This window comes from Cygnus olor, chromosome 5 (assembly GCF_009769625.2).
Source record: "Cygnus olor isolate bCygOlo1 chromosome 5, bCygOlo1.pri.v2, whole genome shotgun sequence".
Classification (NCBI taxonomy): Eukaryota; Metazoa; Chordata; class Aves; order Anseriformes; family Anatidae; genus Cygnus; species Cygnus olor.
The window spans coordinates 45,246,736-45,265,817 of NC_049173.1; the positions used below are offsets into that span (position 1 = coordinate 45,246,736).

A 19,082-nucleotide genomic window follows, 5' to 3' on the forward strand; every position below is an offset into this window, starting at 1 on the left:
GACCATTTACAGTAATTCTGAACAAATAAATATAGATGCACACTTGCATTAACTTCAGTGCTTGGTGAAAGAAAAAGGCATTGACTCATCTTCTCTACAGCTTCTCTTCTCCTAGCATAAACCCTCTGGAAACGTTCACGCTTGTGTGCATTTTTTTGTTTGTTTTCTTTGCCTTTTTTTTTTTTTGTGGCAGTGTATTCCATCTCAGACAGCGGTCTCTGTATTGGGTTGATTTAGGTTTCTTTTTCTTCATTTGTGAACTCCAGTGGTTTGACTCCCAAAGATACTGATCCTCACACAATTCTATGTGAAGTTACAGGAGATGCAGGAGTTGAATTCTAATTTGTCTACAATTTTGATAGTGAACATTCAACTTTAGACCTCTTTTGAAAGGTTAGCAGTAATCTTTGTCTTCCTGTAGCATCATAACTGAACCTCAATGCAAATCATTAGGCACCTGTTTCCAAAATTGTTTTATTTACTTTAAAATCATGGAATGATGTGTGTGTGATAAAATAATATCAAAATACAGTCCATATCTGAAGAAATATTGTTTGGTAAAGGTACATTTTGTTTAGATGTTTTTGCCTGTATATGGTGTGCTTTATTATTACTACTATTCCGAATTTTTTATTTCCCAGAAAACGCTAGTAAGGGATATTCTTCTTGTTTTCAAAGACCATCCTAACAGTGAAGACAGGTAGCAGCTATTTTAAACTCTAGAATTTAATTCCAGCCATGTGTATTCCACTAGCACCATATGAAACTATGCACACAGTTTATTACAGATAGTAGGACTTATAAGTGAAAAGAAAACATTTTGCAATGTCAAACACAATGTCTTATAACAATAGGTTTGAAGATCTTAGACATTCAAAAGTTAAGTAATTTTAGATTATTCCCACCCATGGACTCTCCCACACTTAAAAAGCAAATTAAAAAAAATAAAACCTAATGCTAATAGAAATAGTAGGAACCCATAATAAGAGAATTCTGAAAGCTAACAATTTTACTTCTGTTTAAGCTGAATAGTTCCTCTTTCTATCTTCAGATAGGCAAACTTTGAAGTGCATGTATTAATGTATACCATAAAAGTGTAGGATGTACAATGAATTCAAGAAAAAATTTAACCTTGTTTTTTTCTACTTCAGGTGTTTGATACATTCATCTTTAGTCATTTTATTAATTCAAGATTCTTTTGCATATAGAGTCTTCCTAATTATGCAGATCTTCAGCCCTTGTATTTCTGCATAAGCTCAAAACAGTTCAAAAACTAGAATCAAAAGTTCACCTTCAGAAACAGTGATTGATTACAGTATATTGTAGATAAATGGAGTTGTACTTTGACATACAGTGAAAAACCAGATATAGAAAATAAGTTATTGAATTGATACCAGAAAATACCATGGACTGTTAACAACATTTTTAAGACAAAATAAACTGTTTTTAATTAATTCAGTTATTGAATTTGAAGAACTACTGCTATCTGGTCTGGCTATTCCCCCCTGGGTTTCTGAATTGTACCTTTATGTGTACCTTTATGATAGTTCTTATCTGCATATGGTTTCATTATTTTAGGGAGAAATATTGATTTTTATTCCAGTTAAATGAAGTATTTTTACTGTTATTACTAATGATGAAACTTCCGATGATACTACATGCTTTGAAACAAAACCATTTGTCCAGAAAATTGTTGCAGAAATTGAGAAGTTGCAACTAAAACTCTTTCATTGTGCAGATATTGTTGCTATTTTTATAACACCTACTTATATGAACTCTGATACTTCTTCTTTTTCCAAACTGAAAAGGCAAAATCTGTATCAAATGAAATAAACCTGAAAACCTGTAGGAGGTTTTCCCTGGAATAGAAGACCCATGTCAGAAGAAATAATAATTTGGCTGAAGGGGTTCTCTTGCTTTTCTTCTGAATAAGGTCCACTGCTATGGAGACATGAAAGGTGACACCCTTAGCAAGTGCTAACTTTCACTCACCAATACCATCAAGAGGCTAGTAAATGAGTCTCTTTTTTTTTTTTTCTTAAAGATAAAGCAAATATTTGACATCCAGTAATGTCTGTAAAGACAAATGAGTAACAGTCTTACAATAAAAACAAGAAATGTACAATAAAGCTTATTCAATGGATTTTGAACTAAGAAGTTATAATTTTCTTAAGTATATTCGTATCTACCCATGTTATATGCGCTACAGCTAAAGATATATTGCTTTAAAAGAGTAACCAGAGAACAATGGTTAAATTCCATAACACTTTAAAAAAGATTATACTGATGAATAGACAACTTCCTTCAGAGTCCAGAAGTTCTTCATCCTCTATGCTGCTAACAGTGGAAAAATATCTAACAGTGAAAAGTGAAAAATGCAAGAGAAAAATGTTAAGTAGCTTTTTGGGGGATAATTCTGGTGAATACAATAAAGACATCAATTTTATTCAAACAGAAATTACTGTCCAAACCACTTTCTGATAAGTAAAGGTATACTTTTAAGTTGTGAATAGACTTATTACCAAATAAACAATAATACCAAACAAAACACAAAAGAAACTGACGCTTAAAGTTCTTCATGTTTTGAATTTGGCAGAATTTATTACCAGTCTCTGAGCTACCCTACCTGTCAAAATGGACTAAAATTATCTCTGATCACTTTCCTTTTTTGTCGAAATGAAAACCCCAAGTCTGAAGAGTGAAAAGCAAGGGTACTTGGTTAAGTGCTTTATTCTGTTCTTCTCAGTGGTTGCAATTGTATGGATAGTAATGACTGAAGTGCAAATACTGTGGATGAAGGTGTAACTTTGAAGGGAATAAAGCTCTCTCTCTAAGGATTCTGATAGACCATGCATGACTGCTACAGAAAGGCTGGCTTGCTTGCTTTTAACCCAAGAGAAGTCTGAAATGGAAAGAATGAGATTTGAGATGTTTAAACTTTGAAGGTCTCCTGAAAGTATGCTCAATACTTGAATTTCTTGATTAAGAAAAGAAGGCAGGAAGGAATTTGGACAATCAGCTGAACAGCAAGAACTGAAACTGCAGAATAGTAACTATAAATAAGAATGGTGCCCTCTTAGAGATTCCTGTACCTAGACAAGGGTATATTTTCAGAGGCTAGTCTGCATTCAGGTCTCTGGCACACATTTTTCTTAGAAATGTTGATTCTTTTCGAAAAAATGAACAAACAAACGCTAAGATCGCTGATCAAAGTATTTATTTCTGACTCTCGTATATAATTAACGTTTCAGAAACTGCTTGGAGAGTCCCAGATTTGTGTGGCTGTCCACCTGGGACCATGCTATGCAGAAACACTGTTGTATTAGGTGAATGAAAAAATAATACTGTTACTATAAAGCAGAAAACTTTGGAGAAGCTTGGCTTTAAGGATCTAGCACAGCTTTAAACTGTGCTGGATACTGCTCTGCTGCTAAGAGAACCACGCTTATTATGGTGTTGGTTTTAGTGCTGGCTGGAACTTCCAACCTGGAAAATAAGGAAGGAAATGGGTATGCATGGTCTTCTGAATTTTTGTTTCATGTTCACTGCTGAATGAATCAGCAAAGTGCTGTTAGTAGCTAAAGGAGAAGAGGCTACCCTGTACTATATCAGGCTTGTCTGAAAGTGCTCCGAGAGAAAGCTCAGTGCTTTTTTTTTTTCCTCTGTATGTGTAATTGACTGGGATTTGTTCATCAAAAAGGAATTAAGAGAAATAGAATGTTTGACTTCTGCTCCTTCTGAATTAGAAGTAGGACATGTAGAAAAGGTTGTCCGGGAGTCAAAAACCTTAAGCTGCATCTTCTTGCTATATTTCCAGGAAACACTGATAGCTGCTTCTGAAAATTATCTTGGTTCAGGAACACTGACGTGGGCTGGAAAGAAAGAAAGATAAATAAAAGGGAATTTGAGTTGACTATTCCTGTGTCCCTTATAAATTTCATTTATTTTATGGACAAGCAGGACTAAAGGGAATTACTGGACCAAAACTCTGAATGTGGTGAGGGCATAGGATAAGATGCTAGTGTTTTTCAGAAGCCCTGTAGATAATAATAAAAAAAAAAAAAAAAAAAAAAGAAATATCTCCATGATTTGTTTTTCAACTTTCTTGAATGAAGCTTTTTATCAGACTGTGTGGAATGAATCAGGTTTTTGTGGAGATGCAAGCAGCACAATTTAGCTGTGGTCTCCATGACCCCAATTTGATGCCAACAAAGTGGCAGATTACTCTACTTTGGAAGCCTAACACTGATCTTGAAGATGAGGGAAACGGATACATGGGTGCTAAAACTGCCTGGAGGAATGCCGTGGATTACATGCCCCCTGCAGAAGCAGGTAGAATCTGGAAAAACTGGCTGTCTGTCCCTCAACTTTCTGCTGGACCTGGCAGAAAGTTTGTGGGGGATCAACACTGCATGAAACTTCTGGTGCTAAAAGAGAACTAATTCAGTAAAATTTGGGGCCAGTGCGAAGGATACAATATAGGAGAAATTTACTTTAGTACCAGTGTTCTAGCTTTGGAAAATTAGCTGTCCTTGGTCATTACAAGGATGATCATGGGGCTAGAGCACCTCTTCTGTGAAGACAAGTTGAGGGAGTTGGGGTTGTTCAGCCTGGAGAAGAGAAGGCTCCAGGGAGACCATACAGTGACCTTCCAGTGTCTTAAAGGTGGGAGGGACTCTTTGCCAGGGGTTGGAGTGGTAGAATGGGGGAATGGCTTTAAACTAAAAAGGTGTAGGTTCGGACTAGATGTTAGGAGGAAACTATTTCCTATGAGGGTGGTGAGGCACTGGAGCAGGTTGCTCAGAGAAGTTGTGGATGCCCCAACCCTGGAGGTGTTCAAGGCCAGGCTAGATGAGGCTTTGAGCAACCTGGACTGGTGGGAGGTGTCCCTGCCCATGGCAGGGGGGTTGGAACTGGATGATCTTTAAGGTCCCTTCCAACCCAAACGGTTCTATGATTGTGGTAAGCCATAAGTACTCTTTTGCTTTCACATAGAGTGGGAATTAGGATAGTTGATGACGGGGGTGGGGGGAATATACTCCTTCATGGAACAGCTCTGGTGGTCAAAGCAGAGCCTGGGTAGGTACATAGGTGTGTGCACGAAGTCTCAGACTGTGTATCAGTCCTTCTCTACTGTGGACTCACCATCCTCATAAGGCTCTCAGCTGCCAGTACCAATGAGTGAGATCCTAAGATTAGCCTCAAACCTTAGCTGTATTTTCCCAGTGGCAGTGCAGTGTGCTAATCGCTGAGCCATTGGGATAGCCCTGTAGGGCATTCTTCTAATAGTTTTTCTAGTTCTTCCACTGATGTCCTTATACATCTTTTATGATTTCGATAGTGATGCTACTTTCCCCAGGCACTTTCCTTCTATCTTACTCTCCACTTGCTTTTCTTTCAAATATAGGGGGGAGGGGGCTACCTTAATCTTGCCCTTCACTTGCAGTGCAACCTTTCAGAAAAGACATTTCCCTCGTCTGCTTTTCCAGCCCTGAGTACATGTCAAGGAATTCTAAAGATGGAAAATATTTGAACACTTCCTATTTAAGTCTAGATGGTCTTTTTCCTGACTTCATGTTCTATTTAGAGTTTTTTCTTATAAACGGATGCACAGCCAGTTCTTTTTGATTTAAAATTAAACTCCAAATATTTTCTTCAAACTGCACTCATTGCTTTTACAAAGGAATGAAAACAAAATGCAGCACGTGACATCATTTGAAGGAGAAAATTGTGTTATCTTACACAGTTCTAGGAAGAAACTGTATTTTTTTTAACTGTAGCTCTTTTCTAATGTGCGCTGCTGATAAATAGTAAAAAGAAATTCTTTCCTAACTATATATTTCTCTTGCATTATACATATATAACTTTCTTTGGGAATAACTTAAGCAATATAACTTGAGATATGAGGTAGCTGATATATGTGAGGTATTAATATGAAAAATATTTTCACTACATGTATGTTATAAAACTATTGGAATATTGGAGGCCAAAAAAGTATAGGTCAGTTAGAGAGTTTCCTCATCCCTGCTCTGCCTGCCTACATACATATATATATATATATATATATATATATATACATATATATACACACACACACACATATATTTTTCCCCCTGCGGGTCCATCTTCCTTTGTTTTCTTCTCCTCTGTTATCTTCACTTCTCTTCTCATCTTTGATTCATTATTATGCAAGGTCCTTTTGAGGAGCTTCTTTTGCTTTCCACTAACGGTACATATTGGTAGCAGCAACTGAAGCAACAGTCAGTGGACACTTGTAGAGATGGCATGTTGTAAAATAATAAATCGAATATTTAATACTTAGACAGAAGATGTGGACTTTATCTATACTTAATGGGTGGGGAGGCTGATTACTCATTCATAGCTACGCCACTTGTGAATGATGAGGTCACCCCTATCTCAGGAAGATAAATGCCATATCCTGTTATGACATATTCCTTTTATATAAAATTAGTTCAATTTTCTCACTACTGAGGAATCGGTGTAGCTGAAAAAAAAGTCACTTCAAGATAAAGGCATTTTTCTACTGTAATTCATTATATATCCTATTTTCATTTTATTTTATTTCTGTTCTGTTTTGTTCTATCTTATCCTGTCCTACGTATAGTATTTTACTCTCTACCTAAATGATATCTGACTAAAGTGAAGCAAAAATTAGATGATACAATGAAGCTTTGTAGCATTCTCTCTCATACCTGTCACAGGCTCCTTCCAACAGCAGATAATGAAAATTCAAAGTCAAACCATTTAAGTAAATGGAAATGAATTTCCAGAGAAGAGAGATTTTTTTTTCACCTGTGAAAAAAAGAACAGTAGTACACTGACAATGCGAATAAAGATATAATATATAATTGTGATAGATAGGTATATGTAAAGCATAAATATTAAATGTTGTTATATTACAGTCATATGTTTTTAATTTTTATCTTTACTATGCTTTCACCTAAGAGAGGAAGATCTGGAGCATGTTGTATGAAATAGCAGTACTGTATCACAACATTTCTTTGTTCAATCAATACTAAAGTAACTTGCGGATCTTACAAGAGTATATGGTATTTAAACTAAAAGTATGTCACCCAGACACCAGAACATGTCAATAATCTGAGCAAAATGAGAAATAAATTCATTAAAAAATATAGGGCTTGATTCTCATCTCGTTCACACTAGCACACTGCAGTGAATTCATTTTAATCCATTGTGGTATGTTGTAGCACTGGTGATATGTGTGGCGAATTGGGTCCAAGCAATTTAATATGGCACAGAGAATAAGCTTGATGATGGGTATTTTCATTGGTGTAAGATGAATCTCAGAAATTCTGTGTTTTGCTATCATGATTAATGGGGGGGGGGGGGGGAGGGGGCGAGATATGAGCAAACAAAATGGACTTTTCTTCAGATATGAAATAACGTTTTTTATTTGGTATCTTTTCAGGGCTATGAGAAAGAAGGAACTTACGCATTCTACAGCCATTCACTAACCTACCTTTTAAATCCTGCTTGTCTTACAGCGTACAAAACTATTTGTCAGTAGTTCCACTGACTCAATGGGGCTACTTGTTGTTATGAAGACTGTCTTTTCAGTTACATTAACACTTAATTTAAGATACTAATCAATCATCATAAAAGATCTTGAATAGCAAGAGAGTCTGGTTTTGCTCACATGGATGAAAACCTATGACTTCTGGGACAAAGCTGAATCAAGTTTGGCTAAAGGCAGGCTTTCTGTCCAGGCTGTCCCTTCGCTACGTGAAAATCCGCTCAGAGTTGCCACTGTAGAGAAGAGAGTGACAGTCAATGGATGGGGACTTCGACATGATTACATCCACTCTACTGCCTGGCCATACATTGACAGACAAAACTACTGTAATGGACTGATCATTTGGAAAATGGCTACTGCCCACATTTAAATTCCTTTCAGTGTTATTCCATAGCCAATTAGAGTGGTAGCCCAGCCTATATTCATGCCAGTCTTGTACTATATTGTAAGAAAAAGGAAAGGAGCAGCTCAGAAGTCTTTAATTATTCCTCCAGCCATTTATTGACCTGCTCTCTAAAGGCCATACATGGGCCATCATCTGCATGCAAAATTTCTATTGACATCACTGGGAGGGCCACAGGCAGATGGAAGGTACTTTGTAAACCTTACAGTTTAAATATGTTGTAAGAGAAAGGCACAGAATTTGAGGTTATTTAAAAAAAAAAAAAAAAGGCAGCTTTATCTAATATTGCTCTTTAAACATGGAATTTGAATAATGTTTTATCCTAGCAAGCAACATCCCCCCCTTCTCTTCAAGCTACCTAACCTACACGTTTCTGTAAAGTCTTCATATTTAACACTCAAACAATTGATGTCCCTATAGTATAAACAGGATAGATAATGAATATAAGTGGGATAGAAAATTAATCCTACTTGCGAGGAAAGAGAGTCATAATTCACTTAGGCTTCTCAGCTCTTACGTTATGAGGTCTTCAGCTAACTCATGGGATCCATTCCACATCCCACAGATGCTCATTATGAATTCTTTTTATGTGCAACATGTGGGGACTAACCAGTTTCATATCTCCTGGTATTAGCTGCAATCCAAAGCATTTTGTATTAAAACAGAATGCAAACACAGATGCTATTTAATACAAAGGATTTGAATGCAGTCTCTATTTTAACATAAAGTTGGTGTGTCTTAATTTGGTTTGGAACAGGAACGGAAAGAAAAGTCAAGATAAGGGGATCTCGTCAGATTAGGAGCCAAGCTGTGATTGCAAGAGGCACACGCTTGCACGGGAAAAGGGGAGACGACCAGGTGACAGCTTCGATTTACGGAAGCAAAGGTTGCAACGCCTTTGGGGCGGCGGGGCAGCCTGGGACGTGCGTTCCCCCCGGAGACGCTGCTGCAGCCGCCCAGGCACCACGCAGGCTCTGCCTCCTGTCCCACGCGGCTCCTGCGGGAGCCGCGGCTTCCCCCGAAGGCAGGCGGCGGCGCGGCCGCTGCCCGTGCAAGGTGCACCGGCTGCCGGCTTCCCCGGGCCCCTCGCCCCGCTGGAGGGGAGCCCACTTCTCCCCCCGCGCCCACCCCGGCCAAGCTTTTAGCTCTGGGTCCGGCCCTCGGGAGCGCCGGGAGGTTTGGTGGGACCCTCCCACGGGAGGGGGTCCCCGTGTTCGCCTCCCCCCCTCCCTGCTGCCCCCATTCCCCTGGGAAGGGGTCCTCGCCCCGGTCGGCGGGACGGGGCGCGGAGCGCGGAGCGCGGCCGCGGGGGGTGCCCAGAAGTGGGGGGACCGAGGAGGGCGAGCGCTCGGCGAAGGGGGAGAGGAGAAAAGGGGGGGGACAACGTTAGGGGGACGGACATAAGCGCGGCCGGGCGGGATGCGGGGGGGCTGCGGGCAGTCCCCAGCGGCACAAAGGAGCGGGGGCGGCTGGGGACGAGCCGGCGGGCTTGGCGCTGCGAGCACGGGGCGTGAGGGGGGGTCGGGGGGTGGGGAGCGGATGTGCCGCGGGGTTTTGCGCAGCCCCCGGCGGTGTAATTGCTGTGTCGGAGCGGCAGCAGGGCTCGGCGCGGGCACGCACAGCGCACACCTTACAAGTTTGACTAGCAATAACATTGCTGCACACTAGGAGGGGAGGAGAGTCAGCTCCCTATAATAGGGCACAAACTCTGCCATTGCACAAAAGCGGCGCGTTTCCTCGCTGGTGAAAACCGTCCCTTCATAGAAAGAAAAGAAAGAAAGAAAGGAAGGGGGGGCTGGGGAGGGGAGCAAAAGCAAGTTACCAAGAGCAAAAACTTGTGCTGCAACAATCCTCCGCTCTTCCTCCTCTCCTCAGGACTCTGGGAGCAGGGATATTCCTCCCCCTCCCCCCCGCGCAGTTGGCGCTAGCCCAGACTGTGGTCAGCCGCCTTTATTATTACTTCATTGAGACAGAGAAATCCTCTAAGACTCGCATTTTGGGTGGAGGGTGGGGGGTGGAGGGACGGGAAGGAGGAGGGAAAAAAGGCAACATTTGCTGCTCATCATTTTCACTGCACCGCTAAAGTAATTGCGCCCCCCTCTCTCCTCCCCGTCCCTCCTCAGCTTGGATTTTTCTCTTATATCTACAGCTTCAGTGGTATTAGACATACCTTTTTTTTTTTTTTTTTTGTAGCTCCGATATTCCCCCGCCCCCCCCCCAAACCCTCGCGCGTTGCGTGCCTGCAATTCGGTGAAATCCCCCCCCCTCACCTCGAGCCCCCCCAAACTCCTCTCGCTCTCAGCCCGGCAGCTCACATCAAAGCGCCCTTCCTCACTCACAGTGGCCGCCACTCACTAATGGGATTGCAGCGTGCCTGGCTCTGCTGCTGCAGCCGCCGGAGGGAGAGTCGCCGCTGCTGCACCTCTTCGCCGACAGCCTCCGGGTGCTGAGCCGCGGGGATGATCAGGATCTTCCCGGATTTCAGCGTGCAGGTGACGGCGGCGGCCGGCGGGGCGGCCGGGGGGGTGCCGGCGGCGCCGGGCATGGGGCGAGCCGGCGCCGCGGCCAACGGCAACCCGCAAAACGTCCAGGGCATCACCTCCTACCAACAACGGTGAGCACCGAGGGGAGAGGGGTGTGCGGCTCTTCCCGAGGCTCCCTCACTTGCTTTTTCTTTGTGCTTTTGTGTTTCTTTGTTCCCCCCCCCCTCCCTTTATATATATATATATATTTTAAAATCTCTCCTTGCTCTGTGATTGTTGGGGGGGGAGCTTGGTCGGAGGGGAGGGTTTTTTCTTTTCTTTTTTCCCCCTTATTTTTTTTAATACAGCATCTTTTAAAATGCACTGAGAAGTAAACACGATCTCCTAGTTTTGTCTTGGATGAGCTGGAAAGCAACAATAGCGGAAAAAAAAAAAAAAAAAAGTGAGACCCCGGCAGCTTAGCTTGGCTGCTGCAAAGTTTGGGATCCCGTCCGCTCATCCTTTCTAAAGAGGAATTTCTCAATGTCAATGCCTTGTGCAAATCCCAGTGTGTGGCAGCCAGGGGGATAATTGATCAAGGTATGCTGATTGATAATTTGCTTTCAACCAAGAAAGAGAACAATTTTCACTTGGGGTTGCACACTTGCAATTCCACATTGTAGTTTAATAGTATTATCATGTCACCTGTTACTACAGGGGAATATAGCACGAAACCCTAAGTATACTCAGCACTGTTATTTTTTCATCCTAAATGCATTCTAATGCAAATGCAGGAAATTCACAGAGAGCGCCTTTAGGAAGCAAAGCGTAGAAAGTTGGCAGTAAGTCATAATGAAGTTTAAAGACCTTCCCCATTCCTCCTAACAATCCATCGATACGTGCTGATACTAACACGAAGCTTAATTAATGACCTGACATTTCTTTGTGCTTCTGCGAGGCAAAACCTGAAGTTTGGCTCTGGTAGGTTTCTCTATGATAAGCTTAGCACCGAAGCCGAGTCCTCAAAAAAAAAAAAAAAAAAAAAAAAGGTAGCTGACAGACAACAGATAAATAAATGTAGGCTGAAATCGGAACAAAACAGTTACATTTCTCTAAATGCAATAAAAATGACACTGTCCCAACTATCCTGCTTTCCCACATAGCATTAAATTAAATCCTAAGGAAAATGCGATATAATCACAAGTATCCGAACTAAACATCTCTATAATGTAAAAGCAAAATCGTAGAAAGTTTTAACGTAATATTTCAAACAATTGGTTGAAGGGCCAGATTCAGATAATTTTGCTGTTCAGCAACTTTGAGTTGCTTCCTATAGTTTTGGAAAACACAAGCTCTATTTTCCATCTGATTCTCATGATAGAAAACGTTTGTTGGTAACTTTTGTAGGTTTTATTAAATGAAAAAAAAATAGGAAGCTGATACTCCTGAAATAATCCCTGATGATGCCCAAGCACTTTCTCAGCTGAGGACCATTCGAAACTAAGCATGAGTCTCGTTTTGCTCAAGCAAGCACACCAATCTTTCGTATCTAAACCAACTTGACTGTGAGAGATATAAAGAATGGATTAAAGTTGATTTCTTTTCACGGTTTCGGTATGATTTTTGTCACTTATAAAATATTTAAATTACAATGGAAACTGACGGACACTTTAACGAGGAAGTACAGGCAGCAATCACAATAGTTTAGTCTGTGAAGTGGGGAAGTCAAGGGTCAGAAATGTCAGTTTGGCTTTTAGACAAATGAAAGAGACCTCTGGAGACTTTAAGTTAAACAGAAGTATATAGACAAGGCAACATGCGAATTTCCAGTACCTCGCATTTAATAGTTTGATTATGTCAGCCTGTAATCAGGCAGAAGTTAGGAAAGCACCACTTCTCCCCAAACTCCCAACACCTCTAATCCAAATATTGCTTAGCAGATACTCAAGCGCTCGGACTAGTAAGAACCCAGAGCAGCCTGGACGTCTTGCAAACTAACCTAACAAGGGGAAACATTTTTGCACTTCTTCCAAGTATTAACTGTATCTTATAGGCAGCACGGCGCTCTTTCCTTTGAACGATTTTTAATTCGAGCTTTTTGTAAATGCTTAAAATACAGCGGCCGCCGCCACCTTCTTGAGTGGCTGCAAAAAAGCGAGGTGACACCTGTTAACTTTTTTTTTCTTCTTCTTTTTGGAGGCGAGGAGACCCGTGCCGGACAGAAACGGCACGTGGCACTTTGCAGGTCGCCCCTCTCGCCAGCCCTCCATCCGCACCCCCGAGGCGAGCCCCGGCCGCGGCTGCGCCCGCGCCGCTTCCCCCGGCGGCTGCGCACCTGCGCGGCGGAGGCTGCGCGGACGCAGGGCGGGCGGCGGCGGGGGGCTTCCCCCTGTGCCCCCCTCCCTCCTTCCCTCCCGGGGGGCTCCGCGCAGCGCCGGGAGCAGGGTTAGGGGGGCCCGCAGGGTTAGGGGGGCCCGGCCGCCTCCTGCGGGAGGAGCCCCCCCGGCCGCCGGCGCGCACCCAACTTCCAGGTGCTCCGGCAACTTCTGCCCCGCTCGCAGGCGTGCTCCCATCCCCTCCTCCCCTTCAGCCCCCCCTCCCCTTTATTCTTTCCCACCCCCCCCCGCCGGCACTGTGGCGGAAAGGTTTGTCGCGGAGAAATGCTCCCGACGGGCCGGGCTGACCCGTCCCCCGGGCAGGTTTCCCCGGGAGCAGGATGAGGCCCGGCAGGCTGTCCTTCCAAGGCGGCGGCGGAACGAGCCGCGAAGTTACCTTGGAGATGGAAGCTTTCCGCGGAGGAGCGCTTTCTCGTCCCAAAGCTCCTCGCGCCCGGCTCTTCCCGACGTCCTGGAGGAGGCAATTAAGAGAGAGCGGTTTCTTTCCCCGCTCCTTTCTTTTGGGCTTAGTTTCATAACGTCCGGTGAAACGGCATCAAGTCCTGCCCCCTTACCGGCCGAGCGGCTCGGCGCCCCCCAGCACACCCCCGGCCCCGCCATGGGCGACCCCGGCCGCGGAGGGGGCTCGGGGGCTGGCAGGGGGCTGCCCGGAGCCGCTGCCGCCCGGCCCGGGGGCAAGCCGCCGACCCCTCTAACGTCGGTGTGAGCACCGACACCGCCCGGGCCCGCGGAAGCCCACGGAGATGCCCCGGCCGCACTCGGGGTGAGCCCGCGGGGTCTCCGCGCCCGCGGAACTGTGCAGGGAGCTCCCCCCCCCGTCCTCCCGCCCGCCTCGGCTCCGCTTCCCCGCCGGAGCCCAGACTCCGGCGGAGGAAAGTGTGCGAAACTGCAACTGAGTGGCGTTGTTGCGCCGGCAGCGGAGCCTGCGTCCGCTGCACGCAGAGTGGGAGCGGAGCCGGGGAAGCAAGCTGGAAAATGCCCAGAAATACTTTCCCGGCGGTCAAGCCCGGAGAGCCCTGACTCCCCTCCTTCCCTCCCCAGCCCCCGCCCCGCTCGCCCCGTGCCCCGGCGCCCCGCGGAGCCCGGTCGCGGCCGCGGGGGTGCGAGCGGCGGCGGGCGGGTGTGCGAGTGTCTGGGTGTGCGTGCGTGTGTGTGAGTGTGTGTGTGTGCGTGTGTGTGTGCCGCACCTGCCGGGCGATGCCAGCGGCCGGGCTGCCCGCCGGGGCTGCGCCGCGGCTCGCTCTCCCCGCCGCCGCCGCCGCCGCCGGCCGCCGCTGCCTGCGCTGGGCATGTCTCTGGGGCCGGCGGGGCCCCGGCTCCCTCCGCTCCTCGGCTTATGGACGGCGGCAGCGGCTGCAGCAGCGCTAGCGAGCGAGCGAGCGAGCGAGCAACCTGCACCAGGACCGCGCGGAGGAGCGGGAGCCCGCGATGCTTTGGCCTCAGTACTTTTCCTTAGCCTGTCTGGCTAACCGGGGCCATCGCTGCCGCCGCTGCTGCTGCTAGACACACAACACACACCAACATCAGGAGGGGGAAAAGTAAGGGAGAGAGAGGAGGAAAAAAAAAAAAAAAAAAAAAGAGCAGGAAGATGGCGCCCACCAAGCCAAGCTTTCAGCAGGATCCTTCCAGGCGAGAACGGTAACACTTTCTCTTTATTGAACCTGCAGCAGCAGCAGCAGCCGCAGCAGCGCCGGGCCGCGCCGTGCCGCCGCCGCCGGGGCCGGGGCCGGGGCCGGGCTGGCTGCCATGCCGGGGTGGGGGGACCTGCCGCCGGCCCCCGCCGCTCGCCCCGCCGGGCACCGGGAGTTCCCCCCGATGCGTACCGCCGGCCGCCGCGCACACGCGCCGACACACGGACGCACACGCACACAGACAGACACACGGACACAGGGCGAGCCGCGCGAGCAGCCCCGCTCCGGCAGCCGCACGGCGAGCGGGTGGGCGTGCGTGTGTGTGTGTGCGTGTGTGTGTGTGCGTGTGTGTGTGTGCGTGTGTCTGTGTGTGTGCGCGGAGCCGTGAGGCCCCCCCGGGGCTCCCCCCCCTCTCGGCGGCGGCGGGGGGGCGGCGGGGCGCCGCGCCAGGCCCGGCTCTCCGGGCGGCCCCGCCGGTGCGGTTCAAGTGCGGCTAGGCCGGAGCTTGTGGGGGGGCTCGCTGCCAGCTGCTCCCCCCCCACCACCCCCTTTGCCCTCCGTCGCCGCCGCCGGGCGGGTGCCGGCGCCCCCCGGGGCGGGCGGAGCGGAGCCGGTGCGCGGGCGGGCGGGGGGCGGCGTGCGGGGCCCGGCGGGGGGGCGGGGGACGGGAGCGGGGTGCGCTGCCCCCCCCCCCCCCCCCCCCCCCATGAGCTCCGGCCGCCCCCGGGCACTTTTCTTGGGGAGAGACCGCGCGCTATTAATCTGCGGCGCCGCTGACACGAATTGCCCGTAGCGGATTTGTTGTAGTAAAGTGAATCTTTCTAGAAGTGCCTGGTAGGAAACGGGAGTACAAGTTCATGTGATGTTACTTTGTGGTTCTTACAAAAGTCCTCGCAGCTCCGGTGCTGCACCGCCAGGAGATGCGTGCCCACAAGGAGAGCAGCCGGAGGGGGTCGGGTGGGCTTTCTATTTCTTATTTTTTTATCCCCTCTTTCTTTTCCCCCTTCGTCGCCAGAAGGGAGCTGGAGGGTAAGGGGTGAGGAAGGTTCCTGGCTTGTCATAAAAATGAAAATTAACATTTAGACAGCTTTTAAAAGTAGCTGGATCGTGTGTTGCTCAGTTTATACTTCACAGCACAAGTAAGCCTGAAAAATATTTAACGAAAAATAAAGTGTAGGGGACTGGGTTCATTTTAATCTTAATTTCAAACTTCTTTTTTTTTTTTTAATTATTATTTTATTTTATTATTATTATTATTTTTTTTTTTTTATTTCAGTATGTTCAGCGTTTCCAGGATAGCTTCCAAACCCCACAGATTTTGTCTAGATAGCTATGTTATTTTTCCCAAGGAAGCGGGCTGCCCCGTATCAGGAATACGTCCATCTCATATTCGCTACTGAAGTGTTAGTGCCGCGGTGTTGGCTGCATTAGTATTAACTGTTGCACTTTGACAAGGCTCTATTGATATGTAGCCGAATTTGGAGATACATGTAATGGGAAAACAGTGCATTCTCGGCAGTCAATAACTTAGAGATTCTCATCTTCAACTATAAATATTTTTTTAAAGCTCCCCGTTTCAGGGGCTGCAGGGGCATTTCTACTGTGCTAATAACACTTATAGCGGCAGGCTTTTCTGTTGTAGAGTTCTTTGTTGGGAAAACAATTTGTATCAGTAAGTCCCGTCCCCCCCCCCAACACACAATTCTGCTGTCTTCTTTCTGAGAAAAGCACTATATTAGTACTAAGTGTATTTGCCAGGATAGCTTCAGTAATCTCTCCAGCAGAAGCATATTTGTGTGCCATTTTGGGAATTTCTCTGAGATAGGAATCTTGAAGATAGAATTAATTTCTAGGGGAAACTTCATAGCCTGTGCATGAGTGCTTTCTTTATCACCTGTCTCCATTTGGCATTCGGAGAAGGTAAATCAAAGTGCGCGATTTGTTATTCTGCTCCACTTGAGAGCTGAACTAAATAACACTTGGTCTGAAATTCTGATTGAAGTTGTAGGAGGATATACTGTATTTAATTTAATGCCCTTTAATAGCATCTTCTTGTTCAGCTCTGATGCTGTCATTTTAAAGGTTGGATCGGAGTAGTTTTTCCCTGTAGGGAGTGGGAGGAGTAATCATTTCAGGGGAAAAAAAAGTAGTCTAAATTCCTAGAACACTAATAGCCCCAAACTTGGCCTAGTGTCCAAGCAGTTGCCTTTTGCCCCTAGGGTTCACTTTCTTACCGTTCTTTATGATGCTCTGAATAGTTTAGGCATAAATATCGCACAAGCGAGTTGACGACATCTTTTGTATCAGAAATAATGTCAATCTACATGTTCTCTTAAAAAGTTACTGAAAAGATACAGCAATGCTTCAATAAACAGGCCCTCGAGTTCTTTTTCTTTAAAATTCTGCAATGTGCTTCTGAAGTCTTCCGTGTAACTGTTTATTTTAGCTGTTTTGTACACATCCTTTCAGCTGTACATGTCAAGCCACTTGAAACGCAGGCACATATAAGTTACTTAAGGGGTTTTGCAGGCTCTTTTCTTAGTTGCTACTTCAATAACCTAGTTCTCAAGATGAAGAATCCCATGAGTGAACTTTGCGTACGGTCTTTGTTTAGTCTTCTTTTTGACAATATTTAGGTAGACAGTGTTATTGTTTTCCAGCAAGAGGTTAATAATTACAAAACAAATATAAAAGGTGGTAGTCTTTGATGCAAGCAGGCACTTGAATTGTTTTGAAACTTTTCCACCTGTTTAGATTTTTGAAAGGATGTTTGAGAAGTTGCACACATAATTTGATTTTCTTTTAAACTATGAGTGTTAGCAAATTTTACAGTTAAGTAGGAGTTTAGGGTTTTTCAATTGTGTGGATATATAACCAAGAAAATTAAATAGACAGAAGTGTCATGCATATGATATGCCAGCATTGATTTGTAAAGCGTATCATAATATCAGAGTGCTATTGGTTTAAAGTGAAAGAGGAAAAAAAAAAACACCTTTATTTTGGCATTTCTTTCTAGAGCATGAGCTTAAACATAGCAGTGATAAATGATGATATGCATTGTCTAACACTTGCTTTTATATAAATAGCTCCAGAAGATTGCTTAAATGATAATCGAAAATATGAAATAGGGTGGCCTTCATATCACAAGGCCAAGGGTCTACAAATGGAAAAACTGAAATAATGAAATATTTCCAAGGCAACAGACTGTCAACAAGAACAGTAATGCATGGGCATATCATAGAGCTACCAGAGAGGATATTAGATCTTATAGCTCTAGAGCCAGGAGTTATAATGACCTTTATTAAATAGAGCCCTCCCACATTACAACAATCTTTCCTATTTCTGATTTATGGATTAGCAGTCATACTACTCTTCATAATTTGAAACATTCTCCCACCATATTTGATTTGCTGCATTTTTCTCCACTGGAATCATACATTATTTAGAGCTTACATGAGAGTATTGATCAACAAAAGTTATATTACATATTTTCAGTAACTAATGGGATTCCGAATAACAAGGTTTTGTCTGCAGCTCTGTTTCTGCATTCTTTACAGCACAACTGTGTTTTTTTTTTTTTTTTTTTTTTCTTACAAGTTATATCTAGTTAGCTTGTTTTATACCATTATAGGGATACTGTATTGTAATCCTATATTACTAATAAATTTTAAATAATTAGGGAGTTACTATAACAGATTAATCCAGCACCCAGAACTGTAGGTATTTTATAGAGAACATCACGATATATTGTCAACATCCGTCTCCTTTTATTAATGTCTCACTGGAGTTTCAGACTCTAACATATTGGCAGTTTCAAATCACGTTTGTTTGAAACTTGGCACACAAGTTGCCAGCTCAGATGGGAATTTTACTGCGAGAGTGATGTAAAACAGTTGTTGAAAAATTGACGTTTGAGGCATTAGGTTCGTCAGCATTCTTACTAAAAAGTACAAATAGTTTAAATAAATATTTTTTTTTCATAAAACTATCTTTATAATGATACCTTCTTTATTGGAAAATGTATTCTAAGATAAGAATTTCAAATAGCTGGTACTGAACATGAAAATTAACTCTTATCATTTCATAAAAATTTTGGGATTGATTCTGCTCCTAGTGAGGTCAGTAAGATGAAGCCCTTTCACAAAAGTGGCAGAATTTTAATTTAGCATCATTTTTGTTGTTGTTGTTGTTAAGTTTAATGTTATGAGACATTTCCTGAAATCTCATCTCATGTGAGTGAACCTTAACGTTCAGTCAGTCTTAATTGGATTCATTTTGTATTATTGTCGGTGGAAACTCTTGCAGGTGTAGAAGCACCTCATGTGAGATGAGATTTCAGCATTAGTCACGTTATTTTAAAATGAATTAAATGAACTTGTTCTGTGGGGTGTCAGCCTGGAAATTTGTTTTTATATTTTAATGTCAACGTACATAGCCATAACTTTTCATTTCCCCCCCAATCATTTGTTTTGTTTTGTTTGTTTGTTTATGCTTAATATTTGCCTTTTTGTTTTCGTTTTTGAAAGAGGCTGCCAAAGATTTATGGCCATAAGAGAAAATGTTTTGAAATTTTATTTCATAATAATTGCATTTTTTTCAATTTCTTTCTGTGTAATATTTACAAGCCTACTGCGT

The 19,082-nt window shown here is 44.4% G+C and overlaps 1 protein-coding gene and 2 long non-coding RNA genes across 3 annotated transcripts in view; 1 reads left to right on the plus strand and 2 right to left on the minus strand.

Annotated features, from left to right (window-relative positions):
• Positions 1–761: 761 nt before the first annotated feature.
• On the minus strand, positions 762–6,808 carry LOC121070752. Its single transcript, XR_005820185.1, has 2 exons — positions 6,714–6,808; positions 762–3,872 (listed from the first exon to the last, which is right to left on the minus strand). It is a non-coding gene; the product is annotated as an uncharacterized LOC121070752 (long non-coding RNA).
• Positions 6,809–7,308: 500 nt separating this feature from the next.
• On the minus strand, positions 7,309–11,833 carry LOC121070753. Its single transcript, XR_005820186.1, has 2 exons — positions 10,314–11,833; positions 7,309–7,788 (listed from the first exon to the last, which is right to left on the minus strand). It is a non-coding gene; the product is annotated as an uncharacterized LOC121070753 (long non-coding RNA).
• A 2,082-nt stretch (positions 11,834–13,915) lies between these two features.
• NPAS3 (neuronal PAS domain protein 3) overlaps positions 13,916–19,082 on the plus strand; it is a 614,752-nt gene continuing 609,585 nt past the window's right edge. Inside the window, 1 exon segment of the mRNA XM_040558338.1 lies at positions 13,916–14,454. Coding sequence (XP_040414272.1) covers positions 14,405–14,454 — 50 coding nt within the window. The 5' untranslated portion in view covers positions 13,916–14,404.